This window comes from Eptatretus burgeri, chromosome 6 (genome assembly GCF_056783735.1).
Source record: "Eptatretus burgeri isolate ZD-2024b chromosome 6, Ebu_testis_v1, whole genome shotgun sequence".
Classification (NCBI taxonomy): domain Eukaryota; kingdom Metazoa; phylum Chordata; class Myxini; order Myxiniformes; family Myxinidae; genus Eptatretus; species Eptatretus burgeri.
Window position 1 is genome coordinate 42,908,954 of NC_140966.1, and position 14,494 is coordinate 42,923,447.

Below are 14,494 nucleotides of genomic sequence, written 5' to 3' on the forward strand. Positions count from 1 at the left end.
TGTTTGTGGGAGATGTTGGCAGATGCAAACATTTTACACAGCAGGTTTTAGATGTGGTGACCCATTTTAATTGCGTAGTTTATGGGAGGGGGGGAGCGTAACATCTTGAGCAGCTAGTAATAGATGCAGTGAAGCATTTTAATTGTGTGACTGATAACATTTAACACAGCAGCTCGTAATAGATGTGGTGAAGTATCTTTATAGCATGAATGGTGGAACAAGCCGTGCAGCTCAGTGTATAGCGTGGCTGGTAGAATTTTTTTTCACCCATGAAAAAAAATTAATCTTGAATACACGAAGCACAGGGCCGCGAATGTCGAAGCGGGTTGCATTTTATAAACCACGAATACGTGTGGTCCGGCAATATATCCTTACTGAATGGAAATCGGCAACTTCAAAAGGTGAATGTGCATTATATTGCAGGCAAATGTGACAGGAAATGCACCTTGCCCATTGGGTTTATCTTTATCTGATGTCACGGTGCAAAGGTTGCATAATTACCTTTAGTTGTTTAGTCTGGGTTTTATTCTCGATAGGGTGTTGTATCAAAAAGCCCACCTTCCTTTGGATGGATATTAAGCTGGTGTATAATACACTAGCATTAACTGATGGATGTTAAATACCTCATAGTGTATTTCTGAGAAGTCAGTGTGTTATTAGGGGCACCCTGAACAAATTGCAAATTTCTGTCACCTTCAGTCAACTTTCAGGTCTGCTCAGACTTCATGAAAGATTTGGCCCAAAAACATTCTGCAGCTGACCTCACAAGAAGAAGGGAATAATCTGGGCCATTAAAGAGTAGTCATAGTAGTAGTAGTAGTAGTAGTAGTCGTAGTCTTACTAGTACTGGTCAGCAGGTTTATCCACCCTCTGAGGTGAGGATGTTGAGGTCACGGAGAGATTCACTTACCTTGTCAGTGATATGTCTCTGCTGGCTGTGAGCCAGAGGTCAATAGACGTCTGGGTCAGGCCTGGGGAGTCATGGATTCACTTGATCATAGGGTGTAGGACTGTCGGTACCTGTGCAGTAGGACGAAAGTCTGAGTCGTCAGGTCTTTGGTTCTTCCAGTCTTGCTCTACGGATGGGAGACTTGGACTTTGACAAGGGAACTGAGATGACAACTTAATTCCTTTGGTACCAGGTCTCTTAAGAGAACACTTGGCTATCGCTGGTCTGACTTTCTGTCCAACGAGCGGTTGCTGAGAGAGACTCAAATGAGATTTGTTACCTGCATAGTCCATGAGAGTCAGTTGCGGATGTATGGACATGTGGCTCATTTTCCTGACGCTGATCCTGCTCACCAGATTTTCTCAGCGAGGAGCCTCGTGAGTGGAGGAGGCCAATGGGCCGACCACGTGCCTCGTGATTGCAGCAGGTTGATCGGCATCTCAAGGAGATGGGGATGGACCAGGCATCTGCCTGGGGGATGGCCAGATGGAGGCCCCTGGAGTACCGGCGGAAAGTGGATGCAGCGATGCTCTGCTTCGGCGCATGCTGCAACACCTGACCTGAGGGGAGACACTGTCTGAAGGTCATACTGACACACAGACATTTATTGTACTATGAGCAAATACAACCTGTCGCTTCACTGATGAGAATATTAAGGGGGGAGAAGGAGGGAGAAAGAGGAAGAGGTGGGAGAGAGGATGGAGGGAGGGGACGCAGAGAGGAGGGAGGAGGGATGGGGATGCAAGGGGGAGCAGCAATGGTGAAGGGGTGGGGAGCTCGGAGGGGTGAGGAAGGGGAGAGCTATAATGGAGGGAAAAGCGAGGAATGGGTGGGAAGAGCAATGCCTAACTAAACATCACGATGCACTCTGGGAGAGGGGAGGGGTGGGAACGAGGAGAATGGGGGAGAGAGAGGAGGGGGAAAGTGGTGATGGGAGGGGGTTTGGGAGGAGGTCAACATGAGAGGAGGTGGAGGGAAAGCAGCGTGCGGGCAAGAGAAGGTAAGGCAGCGTGAGGGGAAGATAATGTGGTGTGAGGGGAAGGGAATGGAGTGTGAGGGGAAATTAATGAGGTGTGAGGGGAGGGGAAGGCAGTGTGAGTGGAGGTGAAGGGATGGCAGCATGAGGGGAAGGGAAGGCAGCATGAGGGGTGGAGAAGGGAATCTGATAAAATGTGCCCAAACAGAAACGTTTTCTTTTTAATCACAAGGTTTTCTATAAAACTGGGCAGGAGCATTTAAAGCACACGTGATCTACCTGGCAAAGGCCTGCCTGCATGCATGGATGCTCGTCCATGCAGTGAGCTTTGCACCCCTCTGCTCAGCTCACTCTAAATCTGATTCATACATGCTACACTATGGGGAAACAGTTTAAATTCAAAACTAAATCATCAGTCCTTAACAGTCCCCTTAATACAGGGTGAGGGGAGGGGGTAGACGAGGAGGGGAGGGGTTGGAGGTGGAGAGAGAGAGAGGGGGGTGGGAAAGAGAGGGAGAGGGGGAAGAGAGGGGAGGGGAGAGTGCGGTGGAGGGGGGGGGGTCCGGCAGATATGCCACCCAGTTTAATATCCATCTGAGAGATGGCAGACACATTGATGAATCACCCTCTCTGCAAAACACCGGGATAACCATTTATAGCTGGGTCCTGATTCAAACCCAGGCTAGATAGCTTTGAGTAAGCGTGTGTATCTCTTGGGAACCTGCTGTGATTTGAAGATTCATTGCTTTATCCCAACTGAAAACATTTTTTACTTTTTGTAATCATATAATTTATTTTGCCTTCCTAACTCCGGTATTGAGCCGCGATATCACCATCAAAGCATGAAGAGTGCGCAGGTTAAGTGGTTTGACCAAGTACTCCAACAAAGCGGTTGAAGAAGCTTTCAAAAACTAAACGTTTCATTTTTTTGTATGTATTTATCTATGCCAAAGTGACGGTTCGTAAAATGAAAGACGATCGTACAATAAGTGGAAACGTTTAGTTTCTCCTTCCCAAAAAGTGGAAAATAAAATTGCACATTTTCAGCGAGGCAGCCACCGTCTGACACACTGCATGACAAAGCTGGGCCAACACAGGCGAGTGGCCCCTGAACCTTGTTCAGGTTGATCGATATGCAGTATTCAATGACAGTATGAATATTGTCAAAATGCTAGCCAAGTGGCTGAAGTACTCAAGCAAGCACTCCAATGAAACAGATGATAAGGAATGGCTGTCTTGGCAAGCGATTAGCGATCGCCGATCCGTCATTATAAACACCTCCCGGAGATGTCCGAAATGTGAAACTATGTCCAAATTGGACAAATGAGCACTTTTGTTAGCAGTCGGAACTGCTGCTAAGGTCAATTTCGCAGGATAAATTTTGAAATTCAGCTCAGGTTAAGAGATTCTAAAGGTTATGGCATGTGCGGAAATGAAATAAAGTCATGAACGCTAGCATCACCGGGCGTTTATAGGCATTGCGGTGTGTAGAGCGATTCGTAGGTATGAAGGTCAGGCATTCAATTGTGTAAAATAAAAATGAGCACATTATCATCAGGAAACTTTTTCAGCCTGTTCCAAATCGAGGCATTGTTTAGCAAGCCAAAAGAAATGGCAAATTAAGACCCCGTCGAGGGTGAGCGAGGTGTCCGAGGATGTACGTAATAAAGGATTACAATAAAAAAGGCCATTAATTATTTTCAAAAGGGGTATTTTAATTAAACCAAACACCCAGTTGTCATTCATGCACCACCTTGTACTTGTAGTTCCTTTACTATGCATGCAAAGTTTGGGGCCGCTAGGTTTCATGGTTTTGAAGTTGTGGAGGACACACACACATTTATTATTGGAGAAGACAAGCAAATACCACCCATCGGTTCGCTATTGGGAAAAACAAAGGGGGTGGGGGGGGGAGGGGAAGAATGCTTGAGGTGCGAGGAAGGGAAGGCAGACATGCAAAACATGGCCAGGACAAGTATGGAGATAAACACCATCCAGACATGTCTGGAGGCAAACACTGTCCAGACACAAAAAGAGGGCGGGGGGGGGGGGGAGGGTGGAGAGAGACATATATATATATATATATATATATATATATATATATATATATATATATATATATATATATATATATATATATATATATATATACATATATGGGATAGAGATAGAGATAGACAGAGAGAGGTGGTATACACTTTGGGGTTTCCTTCCCTTTTGTGTGCGTATGTTATTTTTGGTGCCGAATCCAGCTCATTCTCTTATAGTCTAATGCAACCCAAGGTTTGTGCTTCATGAGTATCAAGAATCGTACAGGTCGGCCACCAATCAAATGGATATTTGTCAGTTGTGGTCGATGACTTCTGAGTGACGTTACAGTTACTACATCAACAGCGTAACGTTTTTGAAACTTTTATTTCAAATAAACAGATATAATGTCAAATGAGGAAGTTCACAATTACACACAATGTCCAACTCTGATTCCTGTGTTGAGTTGTTTCCGCACAGCGTCTCTATCCTGCCGGCTCAGCTCCCGTGTGTTCACCTTGTCCGCCAGGGCTCTCCTCCAACGCTCGACTCACGTCGTGTTGTCCTCTCTCGTACGCTGGTCCATTTCTGATGATTGAAGAGCTCAAACGAATTCCTTCCCAATACACAATCTTAATGAGTTTTAATCAACATGGTTATAATCAGCTCCACACGTTGCCAACCACTCTGGATATTAACACCTCATTGACTTATCCAAATCCAAATCCAAGCAGCTTACAGTGCAATCCTGCTCTACACAGTTAAAATTAGCTCATTACATCAAGCGATTTATAATTCAATTCACAGATTCATGCTACAACAAATTTATAACATGCAAGAGCCAATTTTAGTTGTTCATTTATAATTTAGTTCGTCAAAGTAGACACGGTTACAAATCAGGGGACTTCTTCACAAGGAGTGGTGTACACCAAAAACGTCGTGTACAAGGACGTTTTGTAGGCCTCATGAGGTAAGGCCATGGAGTACATCGACTGGGATCCGGCTCTTTCGAGAGCCGCCACTGGTTGTCATATTGGGCTCATGGAACGGAATCCGTCTGTGACGGGTTTCGGCTTGTGGTAATTATTATCACTAGTGCGTGGCCGTACGTAATTGTGACGTCATATCAAACGAAGAAGGGTTGTGACGTCAATCGTGCAGTAAAAATAAAAGAAGAAGAATTGTGACGTCATTCGTGATGTCATAGCACCGTGTCCTGTCATTGGTTGGTAAATAAATGGCCGTAACTTGGGAACCGCTTGTCCGATTAATATCAAACCTTGAAAAAGCACATCTACAGGTTCCCAACAATATTGCTGGTAAGTTTCAATTAGATCAGACCAGGGGTTGTCAAGAAACAGCGGTCGCAGACTCGCAGAGATTGCGAGAATTATAATTATCGATCGATTTGTAACCCATTATTGTGTGCTTTTTGACGTCTCACAACTAATACTCCCATGATCCTCTTCGCGCGTTTCATTGACCACGTGATCGTGCTTTCGTGCCAATATATACAAGCTAAGCTTGTAATTTCTCCCTCGAATTTTGTCCAATCTTTGTCTGCCGTAATTAATTGTAAAAGCGAAATTCTTCGATTGAAGTTAAACCGCGTACGGTAAGTACATTATTCGATATATTAAAAATTAATTAGCGAGGTAAAAAACGAGCAGCGAAAGCAAATTAATAACCCGGAATCGTTTGACGCGATCATGGCTGCCCCGGTAAAGACGATGTTTCACCGTTGCCTTTTTTTTGACACGTTGTATGTAATGGATCTCGACTGTCCATGGATGTTTTTATTTATTTATCGTCGTATCTTGTAAAGTGAGTTTTTTGATCGATTTTAAATCGTCTGGTTTCGACGATGAGGTTTTGTTTTTATTTATTTATTTTAAAAATTATGCTTCATTCAGATTATACTCCAACCGTACAAGTATCACGATTGGGAAGTTTCAGGTGGATATAGTTTATGTCGTCGATTTGATTGACGTGTACGGAACGTGCTTCGGTGTGTGTTCCGCTCGCCAAGCGGCTTGCTTGATTCAAAGAGCTGAAGCAATCATTCCAACGAAACGGAGTGTTCAACACCGCTTCACAACATGACTGTCTCCATGGAAACGATGCCATCGTGGTACTCGAACAGATTCTGCCCGGGCGGTCGTTTTCAGCTTTACTTGACCCTCTTGTGACGACTTCCCCAAACGAATGTATTGTACGATTAAGAGGGAAAGAAAGAAACAAAGAAAAAAAAAACAAATGATGGGGAGTCAGAAGGAGGAACTCCCCCCCCCCTCCCGCCAAGCTAATCTGGGACGCCCCTCATACAAAAAGACAACTAGACCATGATATCAAGCTTGTGTCCAAGTTTCATCAAGATCGCATCAAACGTCACGGAGCTATGCTCTGGAGACACACACACACACACACACACACACACACACACACACACACACACACACACACACACACACACACACACACACACACACACACACACACACACACACACACACACACACACACACACACACACACAACGAAAATAGTGGTCACTGCTGGTGCCCGCGAACCAAAATGCACATTTCAATAATATTGTGAGTATCCATTTTTGCAAACATAACGAAGTCCCTCTCGTAATCATCTACTCTGTTGGCCGAGCGACAAGGTGAGCAGCTTGCAAAGTAGTTGATACAGAACGACTGGCTTGGAAAGCGATGGCAAACTGCTTGCTATTCGAACCCACCCCAGATGTCGGCCTCTGTTGGCACGTTTGGATTTGATGGCAAAAAATTGTAGATTTTGACTGAAATTTATTGATTTATTATTTTTTACAATGTCCATTGCATGCTAAAAAAACAAAACAAAATTGGGATATTTTGATGAAATTGAAATCTGCTGACTATTCACAAATTCCAATATGTGCCCTGCTAAAAGTAAGGACATCATTATAATGGAGGAAGTTATTAGAGACGATGTAAGTACCTTGTTTTTTGTGGTCACACCTGGCAGGGGTGCCTGGCGTTGCTGGGCAAGGCCGGGTCCCTTCTCCTGCCACTTCCCCTCCCACCCCCACCCCCCTTCCCCTGATTAGTGGATGTTGGCTTTTGGCCTTCCCACTCTATGGGGACGTGTGTTACGACCTAGCCCTTGGGTAGAGGGCTCGGGGTACCACCTATGTCTCCGGAGGTTCTGATTGACGTTCTTGGGAGACCAATACGTACCCCGTGTGCAGTCGCGCTGTATCAGCAGTCAGATGTGACCGAGCGATGTTCACATTCTAATGGTGATGCCAATTCCCACACCCCACTCTTTAACATGCAGCATCATATGCAAATTCAAAACAGAGAAAAAAAATGCAAATGTTTTACTCAGGACATGAAACAGGGTATACCACCAAGCAATGAATAGACCATGTAAAAAAAAAAAAAAAAAAAACAAAAAAAAATATATATATATATATATATATATATATATATATATATATATATATATATATATATATATATATATATAAAAATAGAGAGCATCAAATATATCAGCGATAATTATTTAGAGATTAAAGGACAGACAGGTGCCAAGACAAAATGGCCAAGACACAATTCCACCACCCACCAGGTATCCTAAGCTGATCCTAAGGGGGGGGGAGGGGGAAGCAAAATAACAAAAGAATATTTGCCAAGATATAAAGAAAATAATTTGCAAAGGAGAAAGGTATAGGGGGAAGAAGAAGAAAAATTCAGGCCTGTTTGAGTTGACGTTCCAACGGCCTCGCCCAAGCCAGAGGCCACAAGGCTTGCACCTCACCACCACCCCTCCCTCTCTGGAAGGGTTCTCAAACTTCACCAACGAATGAACCGGAGCAATTGCTGCAGCACCTTGAAGCCACACTTTGCTTCAGGTCGGCTCGGATGACACTCAGGAGGAGGAAACACTTCTGCTCTCCCCCTCCAACTGTGTCCCAATGAGGCTCTCCTCTGCCTCAGTGCCTTCAACACAGACGGTGCCTCCAACAGGCGACCCTCGGAGGGATCACTCCAATCATCAACGAGCTCTTACAGGCCAGGTCTCTCGTCACACAGGCCATACGCGTGTCCTCCGTTCATATCTCGCCTTTTTTTTTCTCCCTTACTCCTCGCACTCGCCTTTCTGCCCGCCACCACGGCTCTCGCTTCTTCTTCTTCTTTACCCTACTTTCCTTTCTTCAAAATCCACACAGTACCGCCGCATGAGATAATGTGGAGCCCTCGAAAAGAGAATAGAAAGAGAAGGGGAAGGAAGGTCCTGCAGCAGAAGGATTGAAAACAAAACAAGAAAAATAAATAGTGAAGAAAGAAACCCATCTTGAGAGCCACAGCAACCTCGACAAAACCAATGCAACACCCCCCCCCATGAATGTAACACGTGTCCAGTGCAAAAATCCAAGTTATCTTCACACCTGATTTGTCATAACTTCTGCAACCACTACCAGGTGGTGTTGCACAATACACTTTTACATAGAGGATTTTCATCTACCTTCCCTCCCAAACTCCTGCGACTACAAATGAATCAAGTAGCCCATGTTCATGACTAGGTCGAACTTGGACCATGTGCCAAGTTTGGTAGCAATTGGCTCAGTATTTTTGGTGTGATTGCTGTTACACACAGACAGAGAGAAAATAACATTTAGTTATTCAATCATATAGTCAACATATAAAGCTCATTCTAACCACTCACTCACTGACTGATGTTAATGTTTTGGTACCTTCCCTGTAATGTAGAAAGCTGAAATTTTGCATGCCGACGGACATCGAAGTCAATACACCTGGAAAAATCACAAAACGGTCAGAAAGCATCTGTAAATTATTATTTAATATGAAATCAGAAAAGTCTACAAATGAACGAAACCCGTTAGAATTACCCTTTAGAATTGCGCTTTAGAATCCCCCCTCTTGAACTACCCTTTAGATTTACCCTTTAGAACCCTTTTCAATTGCCCTTTAGAACCCTCTCGACTTAAAATGGTGGGTTGGAAAGGTTATTCTTCTTTATGGATGTATGGAAGGAAGGACGTAGTCAAATATTGAAGAAGCTTCACCGCTTAAACATAAAAATAAACAGAACAAAAACAATTGGGTACCACAGCCTGTAAAGGCATAGGGTACCCTAATAATCAGGTTGTAGGTATTTTCATTTTATTTTTTTAAATTCTGTTTGGCTTGCCTTTCTTGATTGGTGTCTTTTTTTTTTTCCCAGGCCTCAGGAAGTCAGACCACTACTGAATATGTTGTCCGTGTTCCAAGGTAATTATCTTCACACTGTTACTGTGTAACATACCATCATTGTTTCTCATGATTAGGTCTACTGTTACCTAACTGTAGCAGTAGTTCTGAAATTTTTCATTTGTACAATTCAGAAATGAAGGTCATTAATTTAAATAAAATGAAAATTTTATCATTGCGCATCACACATCGGTTTGCATACATAGGTTTGTTTACATACCTGCTATTCATACCTGCTACTGTTTCTATCGATGCTATAAAAGACTGGTTTACATGCATGCTGTTCCTAATTTGGAGATATCTATCTTATTTGGCCTTTTAGACTATCGATAGATACATGTAATTCAACATATTAAATAATAATAAAAAAATTAGATGCAGAAATTCATCCAACCCATCATAAATTTATAATGCATAAGCACATTACTTCTGGAGCGATTGCGTCCCCCCTTTCCCACCTTTCCATTCATTTCCACCCCCTCCGCCATTCCCAACCCCCCCCCCCCATTCCCACCTTTCCAAAGCTGTCCAACAGAATCCAATCACACTTTTAAGAGAAAATAGTCAGAAATGATAACAAACCTGCACAACCACAGTAAAAGTGCACTGCTTGAGAGAGTGGGTTCCAAAGAGTAAATTATGAAGGCTTCTTGAAGGTAATTCTAAAGGGTTCATAAATTGGTGGCCCTAATTTAGAAATTGTGGGTTGAGTCAAGCAAACTATCCAACCAATGGATGGAACTTGCATGGATGCATGCACGACTCCTTTTATAGTATAGAATAGATGTTACGACCATTGTTGCATTTTTCTTTTGATTCCAACTGTCAGATTTTAATGTTGACAGATGTGCACTTTGCAAGTTTAACTTTCGTGATTTGATGATCCAAATTTTATTGTCTGCATACAGACAACTCTCCATTCCATATGATGGTGCAGAGGTAGCTGTCTCGTCCGGGTTGAATTCTCGACCTGGCGCTAAACTTCGTTTGGTGCTTTGCAAGCGGGGAAGGCCTTGTATCATGAAGTGTGCCATACCTTGGATGGACGTAAAGCTGGGTGTCTTCTCTGCTTGTATTAGTTGGTGGATGTTTAAATATTCCATTATGTCTTTCACAAAGAGGCGGTGGGTTATCACTGGCACCTTGAACAAGTTAAAATTCCTGCCACCTCAAGTTGAATGTCGGCTTGCCGATCCTGTTCATGAAAGCATTCAGCCAAAACGTTTCCCCGACCTACTGCAAAAGGAGGTGCAACAATTGAGGTTGCTAAATAAGTATTATTATTATTATTATTATTATTATTATTATTATTATTATTATTATTTGTAGTCATAGTAGTAGTAGTAGTAGTAGTAGTAGTAGTAGTCGTAGACAAACAAATCTCTGTGGGTGACAATAATGTTACTGTCAAAACTAAAATATATATTTTCACCTTCCTCTTCAACAGAAATAGTCCCAAACAGTTTAACATCATGGCCTTTAATTCTGGAGACAAGATTGACTTCTCAACTTGGACCCATGTGAGTTGTGACAGTGTCCTGCCTTTTTAGTCCTAAATTTGTTGTCCTTTCGTAATTTCCTCTGTTAGTCGCTCTCTACTGTATTTGCTTTTGATAAATTATTTGCATTTTTTTATTTTGAAGCAAGTTTTTATTTTTATTTCTTAAAGCAAAACCGAATTAGATTTAAAAAGTAAATTTTGTCTTATTCTGTTCCATCCATTTGAAGGTGTTTTTATTTATTTATTTTTGTTGTAGGCAAAGATGGAGCATGATCTTAGCAATAAGAAGATTTACCAAGATGAGGAAAAACCTGAATTTGGAGCTGGCAGTGAGTTCAGGAAGAAACAACGAGAAGAGGCAAGGAGGAAGAAGTTTGGATTTGCTTCCAGAGAGTTCAGAGTTGAAGACCAGCCATGGAGTCTCAGAATAAATGGGAAGGCAGGGAGGAGGTACTTTGCAGTTTTTAATTGTTGAGAATCTAGAAAGTCATTGATTCATGAGAAGGTGGTCACTGCTCTTGTTCTATTCAGGTTTAAAGGTACAAAAAAGGGTGGTGTTACTGAAAATGCTTCCTACTACATCTTCACAAAGTGCGCTGATGGAGCTTTTGAGGCTTTCCCACTTAATTCCTGGTACAACTTCACCCGTCAGGTTAAACACAAGACACTTTCTGCAGAGGAGGCTGAAGTTGAATGGGGACGGTAAGAAAACAGTTATTAATGTGTGCATTTGCATTGTTGTTGTTCATAAAGATGATGCTTTATTACATCCTTTGCCGTCCTGTATTTTTGCCTCTAGCCGAAACACTGTGCTGAATCGCTTCACGATCATGCTGCAAAAACGGTTGAAAGATAAGGATGTAGACGTGGATGAAACAGAAGACGGAGAGGTGGGGAAAAAGGTGAAAAAGCAAAATACAAAGAAGGCGTTCAACTTGAAGATTCATGATATGGAAGAAGACCTAGAGTTGTCCTCTGACAGTGAAGCAGAAAGCAATAGTGAAGGTTTGTACCTGTTGTCTGTGTGGTTAGGGATCTAACAATGAGCAATTTTTCATGGCAACTTTGTACTTCATAAATCAAAGGTTTCATCAGTAAGTTTACAACACTCTTCTCTGATAATAAAGTCTTCTAACATCTTACTTAAATGTGAAATTAAGGAAAAGTTTCACATGTTCTCTCCATGAGTCTAAAATGTGAAAATTGTTCATGTGTTTCATCTCAAAGGAGAAGGTAGCAGCAAACATTCCAAAGAAAAGAGTACAGGTAAAGGGAAGACGAAGAAGAACAAGAAAAAGGGTTTGGAAAGTGAAGCTTTAGAAGAAAGTGATGATGGAGACTTTGAAGGCGCAGAGGTGGATTACATGTCCGATGACACCAGGTAATTCTTGGCAAGCTATTGAAAGTCATTTTTATGTACTGATCCATAAATATATGGGAATGTCACATGGTGATGTACACACACATATATGTATATATACTTTCAGTGAAGAAGAACCAGAAGATATGGGCAAGGTGAAACCTGACCCTGGAAAAGAAATCCCAAAAGGTATAATTCAGGAGTATCTGGACCTAATTTACATATTGTTTAATAATATTAAATCAAAGTAAATTAGCTTTGAAAGTGAGAAAGTAATATCTTGTTTTTGGTAGAATATAATTTTCTAACAGAGAAACAAACACAAACATTATTCTTTTTCACGATTGTTTGCCTAAATATGACTTCACACATGAGATAAATGTTGTTTTGTTTTTGACTACTGTATCTGGGCACATGAAAGAGGTGAACATATAGGAAGGTTACAGGTTCATATACTGACAGAAGTGAGGAAAAGGACATGGAAATAAGGGGTGGAGTTTGGGGGAGGAGAGGGAATATCCATCCATCCATCCATCCATCCCATCAATCTATTGGGACCATACTCTGTGCAGAGCGTTGGTGCTGCCTAAGCAGTCTCCTAGGCTATTGGGCACAATCCTGGACGGATCGCCACTCCAACACAGGATACCAGCAAGCTGGCACTCATTTTGCTGACCTCAGAAGGATGACAGGCAGAGTCAACCCCACCTGGTATTAATTCAACAGACAAGCAGGATTCGAACTCAGGACCCTATGGATCCCAATCCCACCACTCTAGCCATTAAGCCAACACCAGGCACAGAGGGAATATGGTGTGGCACAATTGTATTTTGCAAACATGAGCATATAATTGGCGATAATATAAATGCCATTTGCTGAGTAATAAATTTGTTAAGACCTAATACAGCCTTTAAGCTTGGTACACTATCGTTTTTTGAGGAAATAGTTTTGCCAAATTGATGTCGTCAGCCATTGTGCACTATGCATAGAAGCAAATACGATGTACACGATTGATACTGGTACACTATGCATACTTCCATACTCGTGAAGAACTAGTCCTTACCGATGAGATAATTGTGCCAGAATGAACGTTTTAAAATATATATATATATATTTTTTTATGACTTGATACCCACAACCACTGCGAGTGGTGCTATGCCATATTTACATAGCATTGGAGTCCTTCCCCCACCCTGCATCCCCAGGATAATGAAATTGTTTTACCATCTAAAATCTTTCCGTGCACACCCTGACTACGACCACCAGTTTTCAACTCGTACCGTCCAGCAGTTCAGGGGTGCAATCAAACAAACACACAAACGATAACTTCTCGAATTATAGTATGACTAGGAAAGAACCTTTCCCTATGGACGGCTTAATTCCTTGTCGAGGCTCGTATGAGAGCTAACACAAAACACACAGCAAGGGGGGCATGATACAACCACCAGCTCTTATCAGAGCGTTGATGTCTATGACATGCCTCCATATAATAGCACTTAAACTTTTGTATTTCTCCACTCCAGATGTGGTAATGTGCTCGCGGTCATGGGTCAGCCCAATATATGGCAGGAACAGAATTGTTGATGGAGTTGCGATGTGTACATTATTTAGATGCCAACGTAATTTGTATATGATTGAACTGATATGGCCCTCACTTGCGATGCATATGCATTATGTAAATGGGTACACAATTTTACAGATTTCCTGTGATTGCAGCTAAGGGGCCCTTTGTGCTATGACAAGTGAGCATCTCTGGGATTTCCAGAAACTATATAGAAAGTGGACAGATAGGGCCAGGCTGCCTTCACATACCAACGGGGCTCTAGGTCCAAGTGGTCATGCTCAATATTCCACTCCCATCATGTGGTCCTATACAGTACAGATTTACATAGAGACAATCGGGGTCCTCTCCCCCACACTGAATCCCTGGCTCTATTAAAAAAAACATCTCAAACATAATGACCCTGCTTTGGAATGCAGTCCTACAAACTCTGCCCCAGACAAGGCAGAATGTCTAATGGCTGTTATTGCCTCCAAATCTCACGTAGCCCTCCCATCCCACTTTGGACTCAGATGGTATCAGTGCCTATGCTCTCAAATCCTGCTCTGCCATTATTGCTTCCTCCCTATATGCCCCCTTCAGTCTGTCCTGCTTTGGCATCCTCCCTTCTGCATGAAAGTCAGCAAACATCACTCCAGTCCACAAGAAGGGTGCAAAAAGACCCTACCAAAGTTAGGCCAGATATCTTGCTTACAATGGTAAGCAAAGTCATGGAATCGATCATTGCTTCTGATGTCTTCTTTCCAGTTTTCCATCAGATCGCATTCTGTCACGGTCACTCAACTCTGGACATGTTTATGTTCCCCTCTCAGCAATCGTTGGAAGTCCTTATTATCAACATAGTTCTGCACTATAGTCTCC

General features: G+C 42.4%; 1 protein-coding gene across 4 annotated transcripts in view; it reads left to right on the forward strand.

Moving 5' to 3' along the window:
• Positions 1–5,609: 5,609 nt before the first annotated feature.
• Positions 5,610–14,494, forward strand: part of GTF2F1 (general transcription factor IIF subunit 1) — a 48,848-nt gene continuing 39,963 nt past the window's right edge. For 2 of the 4 annotated variants that reach the window (XM_085884761.1, XM_085884762.1), the window contains exons 1-8: positions 5,611–5,674; positions 9,186–9,232; positions 10,659–10,731; positions 10,969–11,162; positions 11,244–11,414; positions 11,512–11,717; positions 11,940–12,093; positions 12,200–12,261. In XM_085884761.1, the coding sequence (XP_085740887.1) occupies positions 5,663–5,674; positions 9,186–9,232; positions 10,659–10,731; positions 10,969–11,162; positions 11,244–11,414; positions 11,512–11,717; positions 11,940–12,093; positions 12,200–12,261 (919 nt within the window). In that variant the 5' untranslated portion in view covers positions 5,611–5,662. Of the gene's footprint in view, positions 5,675–9,185; positions 9,233–10,658; positions 10,732–10,968; positions 11,163–11,243; positions 11,415–11,511; positions 11,718–11,939; positions 12,094–12,199; positions 12,262–14,494 lie in introns of all 4 variants that reach the window. The other 2 variants (XM_085884763.1, XM_085884760.1) reach the window with 2 other exon arrangements.